Consider the following 20,961-nt stretch of genomic DNA (forward strand, 5'->3'; position numbering starts at 1 on the left):
TTTTTTCGAGTGTATAGCTGGTGTACACAAGAGCCAAATTCTATTTGGCCTTTATTTCCTTCTCATATTATATTAAGTCTATAAATAAATCACCTATGTTTACATTACATTTTCAAATAGTGTTCACATTGCTTTCACTGTGTGGGAATTTGCAATCTATGAGGGAAATTTGAAATGCAATTTATTTGTTAATTCTAATATATTTGAGTCAAAGGAATACACAATAAATCCAATCCCTTATCTTTATTGGTAGTGTTTTTAAATATTTATTGGATCTGTTATAAGGAAGCAGTGCCAGGAATGCTGCTATATAGAGTGGTGCTCAATCTCCAGGGAACTAACAGGATATTGCCTGTAACCTCATTAAGGTTAGAGTACACTGAGGATGGAATAAACATACCACATGCATAGTTGATCAAAGAAGAATACACAAGAAGACGTGAACATCTAATACGCATTCAATTATAGCTAGAGAGTGTGTTGCCACTCTCCACTCTCAAATATGTGGATTTCCAATATATCACTTAATCCTAACTGCTGTCTTCCTGAAGTTCAGTTCCGTTGTCTTCAATGTAAATGTTATTGGTAAACAAACCCAGATGAGTTGAGACTGGTTGGGTAATGTGGTCCACATCTGGAACCATGGCCTGAGGAAACATCAACTGTTGCATTGTTGTATTAATCACCCCATTTCCTCTGCCAATACCTTGACACAACACTTGGAATAGTGGGCTATTGACATTTGATTCAGATTAATTTATGAGGCAAATGAGGGGTGTTGTTGAAAAACAATCTGGAATGAATAAAACCAGATTGGGATTTTTGGACATCTAATTGGGGATTTAAACTGAATAGAGATAGGAATGAAAAGCCATTTTATAGTGAATTGCATCTCAGTGAACCAAATCGAGTTGCATGTCATGGATGGAAATGAATTGCTCAGCCAGGGAGAATGTCTGAAATTCTCACATCACATGCAAAGAAATCAGTAGACTAGTTTACTACTAATTACAGATTTATAAAAGACTAGTAGTTCAGCTTCTACTAATTTACAGATTGGAAAATACTCATATCATTGATTTGTATTTATTTATTTTTATTTAACCTTTATTTAACTCTGCAAGTCAGTTAAGAACAAATTCAAATTTACAATGATGGCCTACCACAAGGCAAAAGGCCTATAAAAATATAGGACAAAACACACATCACGACAAGAGAGACAACACTACATAATGAGAGACCTAAGACAACAACATAGCATGGTAGCAACACAACATGACAACAACATGATAGCAACAATGTTTATTGTTGAGAGGGTTTCTTCACGTTTTAGGTACTGAATGCATCCCCTTTGAGATATGGTAATGTATTGACAAGATGGCAACATTATTAGGCTACATTAGGATGATGCTTTCAAGACAACTGGCAATTTGGAAAAGAACGAGGTCAAAGCATGACGTCGGTTTTCTTCAGGTTGGAATGTCGGTGCTCTAGAAAGATGCACGAGTTTCCAACATGGAAATCCTAGTTGGATGACCGTTCAAAACGATTTTTCCCAGTCGGAGCACTTTTTTCCGAGTACCCAGTTGTCTTGAACGCACTGAAGTCAGAGAACTCCGAGTTCCCAGTTGTTGTGAACGCGCCATATATTACGGGAATTACCAAATCGTGTCGCAATTTGAATAGAGAAAGTGCGCAGTCAGTGGTGTCCATTGGGGTACTGCCGATGCTAGTGGCAAGGTAAGGACTTGCAATGACTGCTCTCGTGTTTACAGTTTAAAAGTATAAGAGGAATGTGATATTTGAAGGTGGTTTGAAATCCATCATGACTAGTTTAGGACAAAGCACCACGAAGTGCGACGGTTGTAAAAATAGATAGCTAACGTTAGCGGTTTAGTATAGATGGGTCATGGCCATAGTAAAATAAAGGATCAATGTTGTCAGGGATAGCAGCTATGCATTTGCAAGCTGTTGTTTTCTTATCATAAATACGCAACTGCTATGTAGCTTTACAAATAAATATGCGAATGATTACCTTGTAACTAACGTTAGCTAGCCATTTGCACAGCTAACGTTAATCTTTTTATTCCTGTATAATCTAAGGAGAGACGGGTTAATGCATCACTTGCGTACTTAGCATATGTCTGAACACACAAGCAATCTTTATACACAAATATCAGGTGATGCTGCTTGCTAATATGGAAGTGATTGCACTTTCTAAATGGCAAGTAAAGTTGATTAAATTACATTTTTAGTTAGCTATTTTACCTGTAGATATTTTCGTTTTCAGCATGTTGCGTCTACCTGCGGTGAGTCGCGCTCTCGGAGTCGCTCACTCTACAGGGAGCGTGGCAATCACAAAAAATGGTAGGCCTCATAAATTTACCAACAGTATTAATAATATCATGATATGTTATTATACATGAAGAAATAAGAGGTGAACAATTCGTATGGCACATGTGCCCATGTTGTCCTTGTTACTTTATTCTGCTCACGGATTATCTGCAGGATAACAGAATTGCCAGGCCTTGGCTGGAATGGTGATATCCGATCTGCTCAATTTAGTGCAGGTGGTTTGTTAAAATTGTGATGGCGCACTACATAATTCATTAGTTCAATTTGAAATTGGGATAGTAAAGTCTGTGCCATTGTGTGAAATACAAAGAGTAAGATGGAGGGTGGTTGTTGATACAAGGATGTAAACTGTGTTTAAGACAAAATATATGTGTTTATAGTTCACAACGCAGCTACAGCAGCAGCCAGTAACCTAGTGGAGGTATTTGTGGATGGGAAGCCACTCATGGTGGAACCAGGAACCACAGTGCTGCAGGTAGCGGGGGCACTAATCACTGATATTTGACAAATACTTGACTCTAGAATATAATGTCTTGTCAGATGTTTATACAGAGTAACTGCTTTGGCAATTACTTTAGACTTTTGATATCTTGTTTTAGGCATGTGAAAAGGTGGGAGTGCAGATTCCTCGCTTCTGTTACCATGAGCGCCTGTCAGTTGCAGGGAACTGTCGGATGTGTCTCGTGGAGATTGAGAAAGCTCCAAAGGTATATTCTTATGGGCTATTGAAGCTTTTAAGTTAGCTGGCATGTACTTGTACCCTTGTTTATGATGTACACTCTTATTCTAACATCAACACATGCACATCTCTTTACAGCCAGTGGCAGCATGTGCCATGCCAGTCATGAAGGGTTGGAACATTTTAACTGACTCTGACAAAACAAGGAAAGCAAGGTAGGAAGAATCACCTGCAAACACATCATCCCTTTGCATTACCTTCTTATTTGGTAATCATCATCGGTACTATAGCATTTTATTTTTATCCTCTTCTGGTAGAGAGGGTGTGATGGAGTTCCTGTTGGCCAATCACCCTTTAGATTGCCCAATCTGTGACCAGGGGGGAGAATGTGACCTTCAGGTAAAAATATGTCATCGTTGTTTCCTAGAACTTCTAAATCTCTTCTTGAAGAGGATAGTAATGATGATGATGATGATTCATCAAGTGGAAGGAACTGGTAATGAGGTTTTTGGCATTGGACTTGTAAAAGTAACATGTTTTTGCCATTGTGTGCTGACTGCAGGACCAGTCCATGCAGTTTGGCAGTGACCGGAGCCGCTTCTTGGAGAGCAAGAGAGCTGTGGAGGACAAGAACATTGGTCCCCTCATCAAGACCATCATGACCCGCTGTATCCAGTGCACCCGATGTGTCCGGTGAGTCAGACTAGTAATCATGGTCCACCTTGGAAGGATTAATTATAGAAGGCAACACCTTATTACTAATAATTTCAAAAGGGGACCGATTATCTATATGCTAAATAATGTTTTCCATCTTTGCAGCTTTGCCAGTGAGATTGCAGGTGTGGAGGATCTGGGAACCACTGGAAGGGGCAATGACTTGCAAATTGGCACTTATGTGGAGAAGATGTTCATGTCGGAGCTGTCTGGGAATGTAATTGACATATGCCCTGTGGGAGCACTGACTTCCAAGCCGTATGCCTTCACTTCCCGTCCCTGGGAGACCAGGTATGTGCATAACAGTATGTTGTTTTGAATACAATACAAGCCAGCTCTTGAAATGGAATCCAAGTAGTAGTATATAGACCTTGTTGGTTATCAACTAACCTTTCTCTCCTCACAGGAAGACTGAATCCATTGACGTGCTGGATGCGGTGGGCAGCAACATTGTGGTGAGCACCCGAGGTGGTGAGGTCATGAGGATTCTGCCCCGTCTCCACGAGGACATCAATGAGGAGTGGATCTCAGATAAGACCAGGTAAGCTGAGGACCAGCTCAGGTCAAATCCACACTGCTTTGCCTTGTCTGTCTGAATTAACAGTGAACTCATTCTCTCCCTCGATGGCAGGTTTGCCTACGATGGGCTGAAGCGGCAGCGCCTCACTCAGCCCATGGTGAAGGATGCGTCTGGACAGCTGGTGGCCACTTCCTGGGAGGATGTGTTGACTAGAGTGGCTGGGGTGGTATGTGATATTTGTGGCATATTGAACGTTTCTGTTTACAGTCGGACCTTCCTCCATGTTATGTGGGCGGCGCACAATTGGCCCAGCGTCGTCTGGGTTTGGCCGGTGTAGGCCGTCATTGTAAATAAGAATTTGTTCTTAACTGACATGCCTAGTTAAATAAAAGTTCAATTAAAAACTATTTTTTAAATGTTTATAAACAAAGAGAGAACAGTTTATCCACAGTGTCTCATGATCTGAGATGTAGCATGATCTGTTGTGATTCATGCATTTCCATGTTGATGTTCTTGTGTTTGTATGCAGGTCTTTTAAATGGTGTGTGGACACGAGTAGCCTATTACATCAGTGTTTACTTTTGCAGTTGCAAGGAGCCCAAGGCACCAGTGTAGCGGCCATTGTAGGAGGGATGGTGGATGCAGAGGCTCTAATCGCCCTGAAAGACATGCTGAACCGCTTGAATAGTGACAGCCTATGTACTGAGGAGATCTTCCCCATGGCTGGGGCTGGGTAAGGCAAGGCTGAGCCTGAGGGGAATACAGTGGTACAGAGCTAGTTAAGATAAGACCTCAGTGGAACATTCCTGATTTGGGTTGTATTTACTATAGTTCTGACCTGCGCTCCAACTACCTACTGAATTCCCGCATCGCTGGCATTGAAGAGGCTGATTTGCTGCTCCTAGTTGGCACCAACCCACGCTATGAGGCACCACTTTTCAACGCACGCATCAGGAAGAGGTATAGCTGGGATGGGATTTAAGTGCTGACAACAATCACTGGCATCTCAATTAGCATGTAAACGGTCAGAGCTGTGTGCAGCATCCAGCTCCTGATTTACGTACTCTCTTTAAGTGGAAACTATAAATCTGAAAGGTGTTTACACCATTGAGATGACTGGTATGCATGCTTCATGTTGTACCCTGGGTAGTTGGCTACATAACGAGCTGCAGGTAGCCTTGGTGGGGCAGGAGGTGGACTTGACCTACACATACGATCATCTTGGAGAGTCTGCTAAGGTCCTGCAGGAAATAGCCGCTGGGACCCACCCCTTCTCTAAGGTAGTCATGTATTATTTACAGATCTCTCAAGGTCGGCCACTAAGTGCTGTCATTGAGAATTTGCTACATCAACAGTTATTTAAAATCTCTTTCCCAGGTTCTTGCCAAGGCAAAGCGTCCTGTAGTGGTGTTGGGCAGTGGTTCCCTGCAGAGAGAGGATGGGGGCGCAATACACGCAGCAGTGTCTACTATTGCTCAGAATGCCCGTGTCAGCAGTGGAGTGGAGGAAACCTGGAAGGTTCTCAATGTGCTTCACAGGTAATAACTGCTACTGTACTTGATCTCACATTTAGATTGATGTAGAATTTGTTTTTATTAATTTTCACAGCAAATTCCCAATTTTTTTTTTTTTGGCTGTTTCTTACTACAGGGTGGCCAGTCAAGTAGCTGCGTTGGATCTTGGGTACAAGCCAGGCGTGGAGGCCATCAGGAAGAATCCGCCCAAAGTCCTGTTCCTCCTTGGGGCCGATGCTGGCTGCATCACCCGCCAAGACCTGGCAAAGGACAGCTTCATCATTTATCAGGGTCAGCAAAGCTCCTCCACAACAGAGACATAACACCATTCTTTGGTGTGCAGAATTTCAACAATAATATCCATGATTTTAAGTGAGTCTTGCGCCAGACTGAATGTCGTTTTTGTTCCATAACTCTACACAGGGCACCATGGAGACGCTGGGGCAACGATGGCTGACATCATTCTCCCTGGAGCAGCGTACACAGAGAAATGTAGCACCTATGTGAACACTGAGGGGCGCGCCCAACAGACTAGGCTGGCTGTGACTGCTCCAGGCATGGCCAGGGAGGACTGGAAGATCATCCGCGCTATATCTGAGGCAAACTACTGGTTCACTGCACTTATCAGTCAGTGAATGTGTTCAGTAGCAACTTCATGACTTAACTGTGTTGTTTTTCTATAGCTTGCTGGACTGACACTGCCCTATGAGACCATGGATGAGGTGCGTGACAGATTGGCAGAGGTTTCACCCAACCTGGTGCGCTATGATGACGTGGAGGAGGCTAACTATTTTAAGCAGGCAAATGAACTTGCCAAGGTCAGTTGTAACACTATATATAATACACCCACACAAACGCCTCTGTCTTCCCTGGAACTCCCTAAAGAATATTGTTAGTGTTCTTTTTAGGAAGTAGGAAAAATAGTTGGCCTGAGGAAAACCTCTCCTATGAACATGTTATTTAAAAAAAAAAATTAACACACTCGTGTCTGCTCCCTATGGTTAGTTAGGTTGTAAAGTAATAATCTCTGTCTTCCTCAGGCTGTGAATCAGACCATCCTCACAGAGCCTCTGGTTCCTCCACAGCTCACTGTTCGAGACTTTTACATGACAGGTGAGACAGGCCTACTGACTCTGTCTTTTCTTTACTACTGTATGTGAATGTTGTGTTAATCTCTCACTTCTTCACAGATCCTATCAGCAGAGCCTCCCAGACAATGGCTAAGTGTGTGAAGGCTGTAACAGAAGGAGCCCAAGCTATAGAGGAACCATCCATATGCTAAAGCTCTGTTTTCAGGGTCATTCCTTTCTAAATGTAACATGTCTATCCAACTCTCACATACTTACAGAAATAACCATTAGGCCTACATATATCCATAGACATGTATCTATATGCCGTACAGTGTCATTGTAATAGATGCCTGTTCAACTCTCACACACCTATAGAAATCATTTGCACACCTACAAAAATATATGAATGTATGTCGTAAAGTCAATGCAATAGATGCAGTACCTAATACAATTCTCACTATAACAACAGCTGTGGCACATCCATAGAAACATATTTATTATGCAGTAAAGTTATTGTAATAGATGCCTATTCCATTCCTAACTATACGTACAACTTCCTACACGCACAACTTCCTACGCTATAGTATACACACAACTTCCTCATACCCTTAATGACCAAATGCAGTACAAGCACCTTTCAGTCTTCCAGCTGACAACGGCCTAGATCATTTATTTCCTCTATGTATATTACCGTACCACTGTAAATTGTGTATAGATTGTATTTTCCCCAATGATTGAGAATACGCTGCTTTGTAGATAATGTATACAAGAATAAATTTAATAAATCTATTTTTCTTCATTAGTAATCCAATATTAAAGCACAAACTCTTCTTAATTTTTGGAGATAGAGGCTGAATAGAGCCATTGGTCAGCACAATCTATCACATTGGAATGTCTTATGTAGCACAGTTTATATCGGTGATCACAAATATTTTTATTACACTGTTGAAATAGATTAAATGTACTTAATTGTAACCTTCATGAAATACTTGTTTATAATCACACACTCACAAATGCATGTATTGTAATGGCCTAATTGAGCTGGTGAGAATGTCACCATTTCATTGCAAACCAAATAAGGCAGGCTTATCAGAAATGTTAATTTCTACAGCAGAGAAATTAACAAAAAATCTAACTTTGACTTATTTTCCCAAGGAAAGAAGAATACGTTAATGTGGAGTATTACATTAAAGCTGTGTTCCCCTATAACTTTGTATAGTTACAAGCTGTTAGTAGGAATAGACGTGATGGGTACTAGCTGCATCAGCATTGGGCAACAGTGTTGCAGCCAGGGTAGAGAACTCATTCATAAAGAATGCTGTGATATCAGCCGTTGCCAGATAGAACCGTGACGTGTTATAATAAGGTTGATATAAGTAGGGGAATGTAACTTGTTTCAAAGCGCATAACTATAGCTACTCTACCCTCCAATTAGCATTGCCATGCATGTTCTCGGCAATACATAAAATTGCATTTCTTCACTGCTGTAGCTAATACAAAGTTGAATTTCCAATATGGTAGAGAGGTTGTTGTTGTACAGTGGACTGTTGTCATGTCTCCGCAGTGCCTGTAGTGGTGCTGTGAGGAGTCTACTGTGGACTGAACTAAAATCCTCAGCAGCTCCCAACTGCTAATATTTGCTGTGGATAAACCTCATTTACATGCATCAGTATTTTCAATTATATTGTATTCGAATAGGAGCATTATTAGTATCCTAAAATATAGATTATAGATGCACAAATAGGCAAGCTGATTCTTCTGGCACTTCTACAGTCTTTCCGGAGTGAATACCCTACATAGCCTATACCAATTGAAGGTAAGTGAAGCCTCTTCACAGCCTCGACTTCGATTTTTGGGGAGCCCGATTATGGCGCCGGACTAGAAGGACGACTTTGCTACTCGAGGCCCTAGGATTATTAGGTCTGGGAGGCCTTATTGTTTAATGTTGAAACGTTTGATTTGTTATCTGTATTACACAACATATGATAATTATAGCTGGTTAATGAGCTGTAATATAACATACATACGTTCACAACGTTTCATTAATCACCTAAATGTATTTTTCTAAACAGAAAATGATTAGATGACTTGCATGCAATGTTTTGTTTTGAAGGCCTTTTTGAACGGGCCTCTGTGCCTCCCCTTGCCGTATGTTTGGTTCTCGTGAAATCCTAGTCTGAAGATCTTTTTATACTATCAAATATATTTCAGTTTGCTGAAAATTGAGCATAATATTTCATAGACATCTTCTGGTGTATATTGATGTTTCCGTTTCCTGGCTACCGCAACTTTTGTGTTTTTAGCGTAGTTGGCTAATGTTAACTAATGTGCTAACGTTAGCTAACAACATATCGCTAGACAGTAGGCTACAGTGGCACTTGTATAAGGTAGCTAGTTATGTATGATAATGTATGTCGTTAACATATACATTTGTAATTGTTGTCCAATGCCAATACTTTTCGGAGGTGTGCAAATTGGCCAGAATGTAGCTAGTTAACTAGCTACTAACGTTAGCAATGTAGCTAGCTAGATAGCTAACGTTAGCTAGCTAGCTCGGTTCGCTAACGTTACCTGACTTAGTTGCTAGCTAACGTAAGATAGGTAGCAAGTAGGTAAATATGGTAGCTAACTATTTGTTTTGATAACTAGCTAGTATTTGTTGAGCTGTTTAGCAGATAATTAGACACGTAGTTTACTTAACGTTATTACATTTGTTCAAGAAGTGTGCATGTATTAGCTAGCTAGCTATTCCTTCAGTTTTAATCATAACGTTAGTTAGGTAATAGTTGTATTTTTACGAGAGCCTCATTTAATTCAAGGTTATCTAACGTTAACTAGCTAATGGAACAACTGGTGACATTCTGAAAATGACATTGTGACAATACAGGACAGCGTTTCCACATCCTGTATTTATTTGCATGTAACGGGCAACTTCAGTCTAACTGCATCCTCGTGCGCATGAATGTACTGTGGCCACAGGTATGGGGAAGCATTACAGTACTTTCTACAACTGATTGCCCTAAGCCAAAAATGTCCCTTTACAGCATTGGTTAAAAAACTAATTAAACAAACATGAAGTCATATGCCACAGATCCTCCTATTATTTCGGTCATGTGTGCATGTTTTACGCTAGTAGACTATTTGGTGTACCTCGTGAACAAATTATTGATCAGATTCCTGAATTGTGCACGGTGATGTTGCTAACAAGTCAGACTATAGAGTCAGGAGAGCTGTAAATGTTTATTTCTGTACCCCCAGTCTGTTTGTGTTTGTCTTGTTTGCATATTCAGGGCAGTCTCTGCATTACTGTGCATGATGTAAGACTTATGGTTTTCCCTGGCATCTTCCTCTCCCATCAGCTGATGTTCTCAAGGACAAGAGTCACGTGATGTATGAGGGCAAACACATCCACTTCTCGGAGGTGGACAATAAGCCATTGTGCTCATACAGCCCAAAGCTCTGCAAGCAGCGCAGGCTCAATGGCTATGCCTTCTGTATCCGTCATGTCCTGGAGGATAAGACTGCCCCCTTCAAGCAATGTGAATATGTGGCCAAGTACAACAGCCAACAGTGCACCAACCCCATCCCCAAGTCTGAGGACCGCAGGTGGGTGTGACGATACAATAGAAAGTTGTCCTCTGCATTGAGGACGGTAGGTCTTTGTCATTGACCCATCTGTCATAGTTGTGAGCAGCTTGTTAAACGTGTGTGTGTTCCACAGATACTGTAACAGCCACCTCCAAGTTCTTGGGTTTATCCCCAAGAAGGAGCGGAAGAAGAAGCATGATACATTGGAGGAGATGCGCTCACGACCTCACCTGGAGTCAGTGGCTCTTAACATAACTGTGCCCTCGCTGGCCCTGAAGGCCTCCAACGGCCTGGACGAGCTGCCACCCTCTCCACCCTGTACCCGTTTCCTACCCCTCCCAGACGGGGAGATCCTGGACCCTTTTGCCTTTTATGAGGACGACACAAACGGGGAAGAGTGCGCTGCTCAGAAGGGCTTCGCCGTCAGGAAGAAACTACACAGTCGGCTGGTGCTCAGCCAGAAACTCCAGCTCCACCATCACGACACTGACTTTCTCCAACCACCTCTAGAGCACTTTAGCCCCTCTCCCCTTCCCATTGTGCACCCCTCCTCACCCCTCCACCCTCACCTCCCTCGTAAACAGCAGACAGGACTCCTCCAGCCTCCCCAGCACTCCACCATGCCCTCGTTTGTCCTCCCAGGACAGCAGCAGGGTTTTTTATGCAAGCCAGCTCCACCTCAGACTACCGCCTTTCTGCCTGTCGGGCTGCCCCCCAACACGGCTCCCAGTCAGGTGCAGTCCTCTGGTCCCCCCCTCAGCAGGAAAGCTCTGTTCACTGCCACGCCCTTGCCATCCAGTAGCTGGGACAGCACTCAGCGGCATATGGTGGCCATGCGCCCAGCTGCCTTCTCACCTCCCCCTGCCTGCCTGGCCAGGTTACAGCATCTGGTACAGCTCTGCGCCCAAAGACATCAGGAGCACGGAGACCTTTTCCCTCATCTAGGTACCTCTTCTCCCTATCCATGTTAAATAGAGTTTACACAGGCAGCACAATTCTGATAAAAAAATGTCACTACTAATTGTTCTTTTGATCTGATGTGAAAATATCTGATTTGATTGGTCAGTAGACCAATTAGTGGGTGGAAAAAAATCTATTTGAGTAATTTAGAAGATGCTCTTATCCAGAGCGACTTGCAGTTGGTGCATTCATCTTAAGATATCTAGGTGGAACAACCACTTATCTCAGTCATAGTAAGTACATTTTTACCTCAAAGTAGGTATCAGCATAGTCAGTGCTAAGTAGGAAACGACAAGTGTAAGTGTTAGTTTACAAAAGGCTATTATTACTTAAAAAAAGTTTTTGGGGCTTATTAGTTGTGGGACATGGGGTCTGTGTAATATAGATGATCTGACACTATGCTGCTGAGGCCAGCTGGTCTAACAGGATATTTCTTTTCAGGGTTGGACTGGTCTGAAGACAGTGCAGAGGATGATGACGTGGAGGCCGAGAGAGTTCCACCATATCACAACGCCTGGAGACTACAGGAAGGACACACAAAGGACGTGTATGTTGCTTTCTCACATGCTCATAGTTAGGCTCTCATTGTAGTCAGACATGGATAGGCTATGACTGTTGTTTATTTTTTCCCATCACAGCTCTGATGAAGATGCTGGTAGCTCTCGGAGAACACGTCTGGCGCGGCTGTGCTCGTACCTCCAGGATAAATACAAGCACTTGTGCAGGCAGGAGAGGGCAACCATGCGCCAGAAGAGATACCGCTATGCCTTCCGCAAAGCCCTGCTGCATGCCGCCAGTAAAGACCCTGACTGTGCTGGCCAGTTGATCCAGGAGCTGCGCAAGGTCTCCCAGACCCCGTCAAGGTACCCACACTCAACACTGGACTCAAATCTCCCTAGGGCCTGGTTAGTCTCCTTCAATATCATCTGTCAATGGATAATCTCCCAAAATTCGTGACGTAAGTTATAATTAGTGCCCAGGCCCTAGATACTCGAGTCTTTCCTGGTCAGGTGGTGACGTGATCAGGAGAAGCACCTGTTCCCAGTAATGATAGTTGTGTTCTGAAGAGCTAAGGGAGTTCTGAGGGAGTGTTGATATGCTAGTTGTGTTGTGAATAGCTGAGGAAGTGTTGATGTGGTTGTGTCCTGAGCGTGGGTCTGTCTCTCTGCTCAGTGCGCTGGGGCAGCAGGAGACAGAGGCGGGAATCTGCACTGGAAGCACCAAGGGCCGGGCCTGCAGTAGCCAAGCTCTACCCTTCACCCGACACTGCTTCCAGCGTATCCTTTTCACCAACCCCTTACATCAGTTACATGGCACACTGGACTCTTAGGGCTAAACTGTAATTTATTGGGGAATATGGCTTTTTAACTTGTCTTATTGCAACTTAGCGAATAGATTCAAATGATGGGTCCTGTTTTTGACACACGACTGTGTGTGCTATCTTTTCCATTGGAGTGTTTCCTTCACGGTTTCTCTGCAGACGTTCTATTGAATCGCTCCCAGCAGCTCTTCTCCAGTTGCACAGCCAAATTTGCAGATGGACAACAATGCTCCATCCCTGTGTTTGACATCACGCATCAGACACCGCTCTGTGAGGAGCATGCCAAAAAGATGGTGAGTTCCCCTTCAGTCAGTAAATTGGAGCATTGCCATTGTAATACCTATGGCACAGTATCTGCTCTATATTACTATACTTGTGGACATGTGTTTTTCCTGTAGGACAATTTCCTGCGTGGGGATGGTAACAGAAGAGTGCAGCACCAGCAACAGCAGCAGCGGAAGCCGCGGAAGAAGAGCAAACCGCCGGCGCTCACCAAGAAACACAAAAAGAAGAGGAGGAGAGGGCCATGGCGGCCCCAGAAGCCCATCCCGCCGGCTCTGCCCCAGGGGAACTTGGGAATGCCTTCCTCCTCCAGCCTGACCATGCCCACCCAGGCTGGCATCAGGTCTGTCCCACTCACTTAATCTCTCTTGTCCTCTCTCAGCTCTAGTATTAACTAGGAATGTAAGGATACGCATCTGTCCCCGATTCAAATGTTTAAGATAATGTACGACTGCCTCGGTCCACGGATACCAATCCATGGATCGCTCAGAAAATTCATTCAAATGTTACGAATCTCCGATTAATCTTTTTTTTGATGTTGCGCATATTACTTTCTTCTACGTAGTCTTTTGTGACAACTGACGCGTCCTCTCCTTCATTGTCGAACTAAGCATGTAACTGTTGACAGGCATATCAGTAGCCTAGTCAAACTGCGCACTGTGCCAAGCTTTGCACGCTGACCAGCTCTCATCTGGCTATACCTGCTGAACTGGGCTTACAATATATTTTATTTTGATTATTCAGGTTTACGATCAGCAATAGTTTTGCTTTAAAGTTACATTATGTATAAATCGCTACGCCATTTCCTGGTTGCTAAAATTCTAATAGTTTGCCTAATTGCAGTTTTTGACAAAACAAGTGTAGAGGGTCGTTGTGCCATCTAAACCCCTGTGAAATATCTTTTCAATAACCAAAAATATTGTATTTTCAGCTGTTTGAAGCATGCTGTACAAAACCGAAAGTAAAAGATGCAAAAACAAAACTTAAGAACAGGAAGCATAGAAATAGCGCACACAGATCTACCTACAACTTCTTAGACTTGCTTTCAATGAGTGACAGATCTATAACTCACATTTCTATGTGAATTTGGTCGGGTCACCCAAAAAGTGACATATTGCAGCTTTAAACAATCCATGTATATCAGGGCTGCCCAACCCTCTTCCTGGAGATCTAGTGACCTGTAGGTTTTCAGTCGAATCCTAATTGAACATATCTGATTCAGCTAGTTAAGGTCTTGTTGAGCAGCTAATAAGTAGAATCAGGTGTGTTAAATTAGGGTTGGACTGAAAACCCACAGGATGGTAGATCTCAAGGAAGAGAGTTGGGCAGCCTTGGTATACCATGGTTGACAGAGGAAGAACAATGATTACAAGCACCACCCTCCTTTTGAAGCTTCCAGTCTGTTATTCGAACTCAATCAGCATGACAGAGTGATCTCCAGCCTTGTCCTCGTCAACACTCACACCTGTGTTAACGAGACAATCACTGACATGATGTCAGCTGGTCCTTTTGTGACAGGGCTGAAATGCAGTGGAAATGTTTTTTGGGGATTCAGTTCATTTGCATGGCGAAGAGGGACTTTGCAATTTATCTGATCACTCTAACATTCTGGAGTATATGCAAATTGCCGTCATACAAACTGAGGCAGCAGACTTTGTGAAAATTAATATTTGTGTCATTCTCAACTTTTGGCCACGACTGTAGATGCAAATAGATTGATAAGCGATGACCGAGCAGCATAGGCAAGATGCAAAGATGGTATAGAATACAGTATATACATATGAGATGAGTAATGCAAGGTATGTGAACATTATTAAAGTGGCATTATTAACGTGACTAGTGATCCATGAAAAGGTAGAGATCTGTTTTTTGCATGGGCTTCATCTCAATCCAGCGCGTCCACTGACGTCAGCCTTCCACACCTGCGGTGGAAAGTGGCAGAGCTATAGTGCTGTTTATCCGACCAGGAGACATCCTGAAAATCAGTCTTCTCACAAAAACATCTGTAGCATGTGAACTGTTTGGCCTACAAACTAATATGACTGTGTATAAAGATGAGGCTCTCACGTTCTCCGCCTTGTTCTACGACCCCCACGGGACTCGTATGAAGGTAACCTGGAACCGGTTAAAAAAATGTTTTTTTTATGGAAGTAGTTTTGTCCCCCCCCAAAAAAAGGGGTTAAATATGTTTAAAAAATAAATAATTATATATAATAATTCCTGAGCTTTCTTATATCTCCTAGATATAGGACAGACACTTCAAAACCTTAGTCAAAAAATAAATCATAAGGAATGTTTTGCCGTTTATGAATATGTTATTCACTTAGTTTTTATGGCTATAGTAGTAAAGGCCAAATTCAATATTTTATTAAGTACTTTTTTTTATACCTACAGGGGTCCTAAAATTCATCATCGAATAGCTAAATGATCCATGGTATGATCATCTTAAAACAATTCCTAATGTTAGCTTAGTAGAACCCCTCTTCGCCTCAGAGGCTTAGACTTTTAGGGGCTAAACTTGTAATCATGGTCGAATTACCAACTGTGGGGCCCCCATTGATTTTGTTAGTGGCTCTCACTCAGATATCATATAAAAACTGCTAACATTTCTCTCCACCCTATGGCATAATGTGCAGAATTGCAGGAAATGAACTGTAAAATTGCTAATTTCTCTCCGCCCCATGGCAAAATTAGTAAAATGGCTGGAAATGAGTTACAACATTGCAAAATCTTCTCTCTGCCCAATGGCAAAATGTGTAGATTTTCCGCAAACTTGCTTTAAAACTGCTAAAAATGTTCTGCGGCCCATGGCAAAATGTGTAGAATTGCAGGAAATGAACTCTTAAGATAGGGCCCCCAAAAGTCTAGGGCCGGCTCTGACTACATATGTTGGTATGCAGACCAGTGAGCCACTGCGGCCCCCCATGATCAGATTTTCTTTGTGGCCCCCACCCCCATCTAAGTTGCCCATCCCTGACATACATAATTTACACACACACACACACACACACACATAGCATATGTTTTACTGTCCTTGTGGGGAACTAACATTTTATTTCCATTCAAAGTCCTATTTCCCCTCCAATCTTAGCCTAACCCTGAACCTAGCCCCCGAGCTTAAAATAGCCTTTGTCCTTATGAGGATGTGAGAAATGTCCACATGGAGATCATTTTCCTTGTTTTACTATCCTTGTGGGGACTTTTAGGGATTTCCGGTACCCACGAGGATACTAATACAAGCACGCACGCTCAGAGACCCAGCTCAGAGAGACCCAGCTCAGGAGCAGCAGATTTTAATTTAGAATGGATAATGAATGTTTTTATGCAACCAATGTTAGTGCATCGAACCGAATCTCATCGATTTGTTCTCAAGTCAAACAGAATTGCACTGAATCGTTTCAAACTAAGACGTATGGTTCCTGTATAAATGGGAGCCCATCTATCTAGATGCGTATCGAATTGTCTTGAAAGGGAAAGGTATCAATATATTGTCACAAACGACTGCACAGTCCTATTAGTGTACACTAGGAATTGTATTTTATGAAGCTGTCTTGGTGGCAGGAGTCCTTCGACGCCCGAACTGAGCACTGATGAGCTTCCTGATGACATCACCAATGACATGGCAGACATTCCAAACGACCTCGAGCTTAACCAGGAAGACTTCTCGGACGTGTTACCCAGGCTCCCCGACGACCTGCAGGACTTTGACTTGTTTGAAGGTACACTTCATTTGCTTATTGTCATGGATTTCACTGCTCAAGGTCCTATTCATGAATGTTAGTTTATACTTTTAGATTTGACCTACTATATAACCTCAGTTAGATTAAGACTTTCAGGTTTGTCTGCTGAATAAACTGAAGTCTCAACTATTTACTCCCATTTCTTCTTGATATCTTGAGAAAGGGAGATTTTGGTAGGTTCCTAGAGTGTGGGTAAGAAAGTTGTGTATATCCTCAGGTAAAAATGGGGAGCTGCTACCCACCACGGAGGAGGCTGAGGAGCTGGTGCGAGCACTGCAGGCTGGGCTGATGGGCTCCTACCCAGACTCCCTGGTGTGCCTGACCTCCATGGCGGAGCTGGCGCAGGCAGACGGAGTGGACCATCGGGTCATGGCAGCAGTGTTTCCTGGGCCAGGGGTCCAGCCGGGTGGGATTGGAGACCTGCTCAACGGCCGCATCCCCCCAGAGAACTTCTCCAGCCTGGAGCTGGAGGATAACCTGCTGCACTCTGCTGGGGGCCACTTCTCTTCTGCGGTGTCACCTCAGCAGCCCCCTGCCCAGGGCCAGCCCCCCCCCCCGGGGCCTAGCCTCACCACACCCACAGTTGCACAGAGCCCCCTGTCAGAGCGAACGTTCCCCCGGACACACCAGCCCAACATCCTGGCCAAGCCTGAGGCGCCCACCTCGTCTCCACAGGGCAGCCATTACAGCAGCGAGCATGTGCCGTCCCCCTACAGTGATCACATGTCCTCCCCCCATGCCACCTCCTTCCAGACAGAGACTCCTCTCCTTCTGGAGGTCCCTCTGAGCGGGGTACCAGGCCCCCCGCAGTCCTCCTGGAACAACCTCCACCTGCCCCTCACTGACCCCACACAGTTTGGCAACCTCATCAGACCTGAGGGCCACCTCATATCCACCTCTCTTTCCACTCCCCCTTCCTCCACCTCCCACTCTGTGACCCTGCAGCCCATGGCTGCCCTCTCAGCGATCCCCCAGAGTGGCCTGACGGGCTTGACTGCTCCCCCTGACCCCTCACCACGCGACCTCCTGACCTCCACCCAGTCCAAGCAGCAGCTCCCTCAGTTCAGCGCTGCCTTCGGCCACCAGCTGGCCTCCCACAGTGGCATCCCCAAGGACGTGCAGCCCAGTCACAGCTCCACGGCGCCCCCCACTGGCTTCTCCATAGCTAGTGCCACCGCTGCAAGTGCCAACAGTGCAACACCCCCCTTTCCACACAGTGACTAAGAGCAAGCCGGTCAAACCATGGACTCTAGACACTCATTCACCCACAGTCGATGCATTTTCCATCTACTTCAAGTGTGAAATGTGGTAACGGTGCACTATACTATCTGAATTTCTACAACCTCAGATATTCCTTAACTGTAATGATTTGGTGACGTTATAGCCATTTGAAAGGGTATGCAAGAGTCCAGTGGTTTGATGTGAATGCCGCTCGAGGGTTTCACCAGCAGGGGGAGATGTTGGGCAGCGTTTGTGTGGAGGGAGGTCGCTCAGTAGAAACATGGACAGACGTGGAGGAACATTGGAGGAAGTACCTTAGGAGCGATTATTCCTATCATAGTGACCGCAACAGTGCTAGAGAATTCTGTGACAAAGCCTCAATCAGTGGTCTGTTTTTTTTTTTCCTGTCGTCAGTTTAGTCCTGTCTAACAGTCTTCAACTATAACCTGCCTTGCTATGATCATTGCATCGCCTCATCTGTTCCTCATTCCATTCACCTTTTGAAAGAGATTCTAGGGTAGATCCTTTGTAGGCATCTATGTGTGTGACCCATTATGAAGCAACAGAGGAAATTGCTCTGTGGAATATCATGAAGTAGACTCCTCTCCTCCCACGACTTAACAGACACAGAATTTGGCCGAACCACTTTTAAACAGCTTTTTTTATATTGTGTATATATTTGGTATTTTATCGGTTTACTCAAATGTAAAAGGTCTTTTGACCTCAACATTGTTTGGGGAACTCCTTACGGGTGGCCTATTAGACATTTGAAGGTAAATCTTGTTACGTTAAGCAATAAACACATTGCCATACTCGGTCACAGTCGTGTATTGTATTGTGTTAGTCTTCACTTTGTATCTTCATTATGTAATCCATACCAATGTGGACCAGAAATATTTTGGGGCCTGTATAACTCTGTCATAAACAGTTTGTTCTAAATCAAGGCTAAACTGTTTGAGTAGAGATATAGACTGTAACAGAACACTGAACAGGAGCCAGCTTGCCAAGAGCATCTTAAGGCTATAAGTTCATTGTTAGGATCCTATAGTTCTAACGATGAACTTAGCCTAAAGACGCTTTTGGGAAACCGGGGCCATGTCAGGAAGCTTCTCTTGGGTCATACTTAGTTTCACATAGCGAAGGAAAAAAAGGTCACTGTTATTGCCAGGGTAATGGCCATATCCAGGGGCTTTATTGTCCGCAACTCTCCATGGTGCTCTCTGATCTTGCTAAATAATGGCGTTTTAATAGGGACATGCATGCATGTGGTCCCTCTTAAGAGAGAAACTCTCTAGTTCAGGAACCCAGTGGGGTGGGGGGGGAGAATGGTCCTCTTCAATATCAGAACTCATCCAATAAAGGACCAGAACGTTGTCTTTCACTAGTCTAGCAGTGTATATGGATACAGTGGATGTGTATATGGATGTGGAATTATGGCCCTTGTTTAACCCTCTGTTAGCTGTCTGTGTGGTAGTGACACCATTGATGTAAACAGGTGCAATGAGCGTTTCTGAGGTATAGCACTGTCTGTTGTACTACAAAATGATTATCAGGTGAATTAAGGTCAATGAAGCATGGGTCTCTGTTAACTGTTTGGTTAGGGAATGAGGATGGACTCTACCTGACAACTCTGTCCTATCTGCTTTAAATAACTCTTATTACAGCAGTAAACCATGAGTTTCGGTATATATTTTTTTAACTGAAAGATACTCAGTGTTAAGTATTAGATATATTTGTAGGGTAGAAATCTCTACAGTGGGTTTTATTGGTGAGTTAAAGAGTTGCAATGGATTGAAAATGAAGTAAAACAAAAAATAAAAAAATCTTGCCATTTGCAAGGTGCTTGATGGAAACCTTTGTGGAAACCTTTCTCTTGTTTTAATGGCTATCAAAACTCTTCATTTAAAGTGGAATGATCGATGTTTGTGTACACTGTCAATTATAGACAATGTCTATAATTATGTAAGACAGTCATTTTGATAGCTATTACATTCTGGCAAGCATTTGCTGCTGAAAGACTGGGATTGCATGGAGAGACAACCTGAGTGCAAAGCCACAACATTTCTCCCTCATTTACTACTGGATCACTCTAGGTAGCAGTAAATCCAACCATAGCGTTACATACCATTTAACCATTTTTTTTCCTTTGCAAGTACTAGGCATATACATAACAGCACCTGTAATCAGTTTGGATTTGGAGCACATCACTGACCTGCGCTAAACAGGACTGAGAGAGGCCAGAGATTCGCCTAGTAGGCATCTTGCATTTTGTCAGGATACAGATTACTAACAGCTGTCGTTAACTGCACACACACATTTTTAAGACCTGAGCAGGCCCCGATTCCAACTGAAGGCCTAGATCTTTCTCCCAGTTCCAAAGAGACACATTACCAGAGCAGACTCAAGTTTGTTTCTTTTGCTTGACCACCCCCATTGTTGCTCCTAGATGTACAGCCCCTAGGAATTAGGTGGGCTGGAAAGTGGTCTTGAATTTGCGCAAGCAAGCGATACTGCTGTATTCACAAAGCATGAGATTAGAGACATTGCACAGCTAGACTCCCCACCAACGATATAGATCAAACTCCACGGGGCTCTGTAGGCGCTTGAAATCTGAGATGGCTGACAAATTCCTATACTCATTGAATGTACTGTATTACTGTTTTTAAACATGATAGGATGAGCTAATAATAATCTAGTCACCTTTTATTGGTCCTTGTTTAATTTGTCTAAGGTATTTTTTTGTATACAAAGGTTTACATTTTTATGTATATTTTTCTTGTGTACAAATGATGTAATATGTGTATAAACACTGTATGTAATATCTGTATATAGTGTGATAATTTGATCTGTTTTTGGATGTATAAATAAAACTTGCTGTGAGGTATTTGCTGACAGGGGTTGTGCAGTGTTTTTATTTCTAGATGATCAATTCAGACATGTCTCGCCGCCTTAGACCAGTCATCAAACGTCAGGGCCTTTTGTCCTACACATTGTCAA

At 43.3% G+C, this 20,961-nt stretch overlaps 2 protein-coding genes across 3 annotated transcripts; both read left to right on the forward strand.

The window, feature by feature from the left end:
- The first annotated feature begins 1,476 nt into the window (after positions 1–1,476).
- LOC106586260 (NADH-ubiquinone oxidoreductase 75 kDa subunit, mitochondrial) lies at positions 1,477–7,663 on the forward strand. The gene is made up of 19 exons (XM_014173336.2): positions 1,477–1,740; positions 2,291–2,367; positions 2,736–2,830; positions 2,955–3,062; positions 3,173–3,249; positions 3,352–3,433; positions 3,597–3,727; positions 3,854–4,039; positions 4,155–4,289; positions 4,380–4,494; positions 4,856–5,001; positions 5,100–5,228; positions 5,419–5,548; positions 5,646–5,806; positions 5,919–6,073; positions 6,206–6,381; positions 6,466–6,600; positions 6,823–6,895; positions 6,973–7,663. The coding sequence occupies exons 1-19, from the start codon at positions 1,727–1,729 to the stop codon at positions 7,062–7,064; spliced, it is 2,217 nt and encodes a 738-aa protein (XP_014028811.1). The 5' UTR covers positions 1,477–1,726; the 3' UTR covers positions 7,065–7,663.
- Positions 7,664–8,178: 515 nt separating this feature from the next.
- On the forward strand, positions 8,179–20,858 carry LOC106586258 (INO80 complex subunit D). Of its 2 annotated transcripts, none has more exons than XM_014173333.2 (10): positions 8,179–8,668; positions 10,212–10,458; positions 10,574–11,385; positions 11,842–11,947; positions 12,039–12,263; positions 12,574–12,677; positions 12,881–13,014; positions 13,120–13,346; positions 16,565–16,722; positions 16,961–20,858. In XM_014173333.2, the coding sequence occupies exons 2-10, from the start codon at positions 10,241–10,243 to the stop codon at positions 17,965–17,967; spliced, it is 2,991 nt and encodes a 996-aa protein (XP_014028808.1). In that variant the 5' UTR covers positions 8,179–8,668; positions 10,212–10,240; the 3' UTR covers positions 17,968–20,858. The 2 variants fall into 2 exon arrangements, with proteins under 2 accessions (XP_014028808.1, XP_014028809.1); XM_014173334.2 differs by lacking the exon at positions 8,179–8,668 and adding an exon at positions 8,685–8,772.
- The last annotated feature ends 103 nt before the right edge of the window (positions 20,859–20,961 follow it).

Source organism: Salmo salar, chromosome ssa25 (assembly GCF_905237065.1).
Source record: "Salmo salar chromosome ssa25, Ssal_v3.1, whole genome shotgun sequence".
In the NCBI taxonomy this organism is placed as follows: domain Eukaryota; kingdom Metazoa; phylum Chordata; class Actinopteri; order Salmoniformes; family Salmonidae; genus Salmo; species Salmo salar.

Coding starts and splice junctions, on each gene's coding strand:
- LOC106586258 (XM_014173333.2), top strand. CDS start 10,241: ATGTATGAGGGCAAACACATCCACTTCTCGGAGGTGGACAATAAGCCA. Junction 13,015..13,119: donor AGGAGCATGCCAAAAAGATG/GTGAGTTCCCCT, acceptor TTTTTCCTGTAG/GACAATTTCCTGCGTGGGGA. Junction 13,347..16,564: donor CCCACCCAGGCTGGCATCAG/GTCTGTCCCACT, acceptor TCTTGGTGGCAG/GAGTCCTTCGACGCCCGAAC.
- LOC106586260 (XM_014173336.2), top strand. Junction 2,368..2,735: donor CGTGGCAATCACAAAAAATG/GTAGGCCTCATA, acceptor ATGTGTTTATAG/TTCACAACGCAGCTACAGCA. Junction 6,896..6,972: donor TCGAGACTTTTACATGACAG/GTGAGACAGGCC, acceptor ACTTCTTCACAG/ATCCTATCAGCAGAGCCTCC.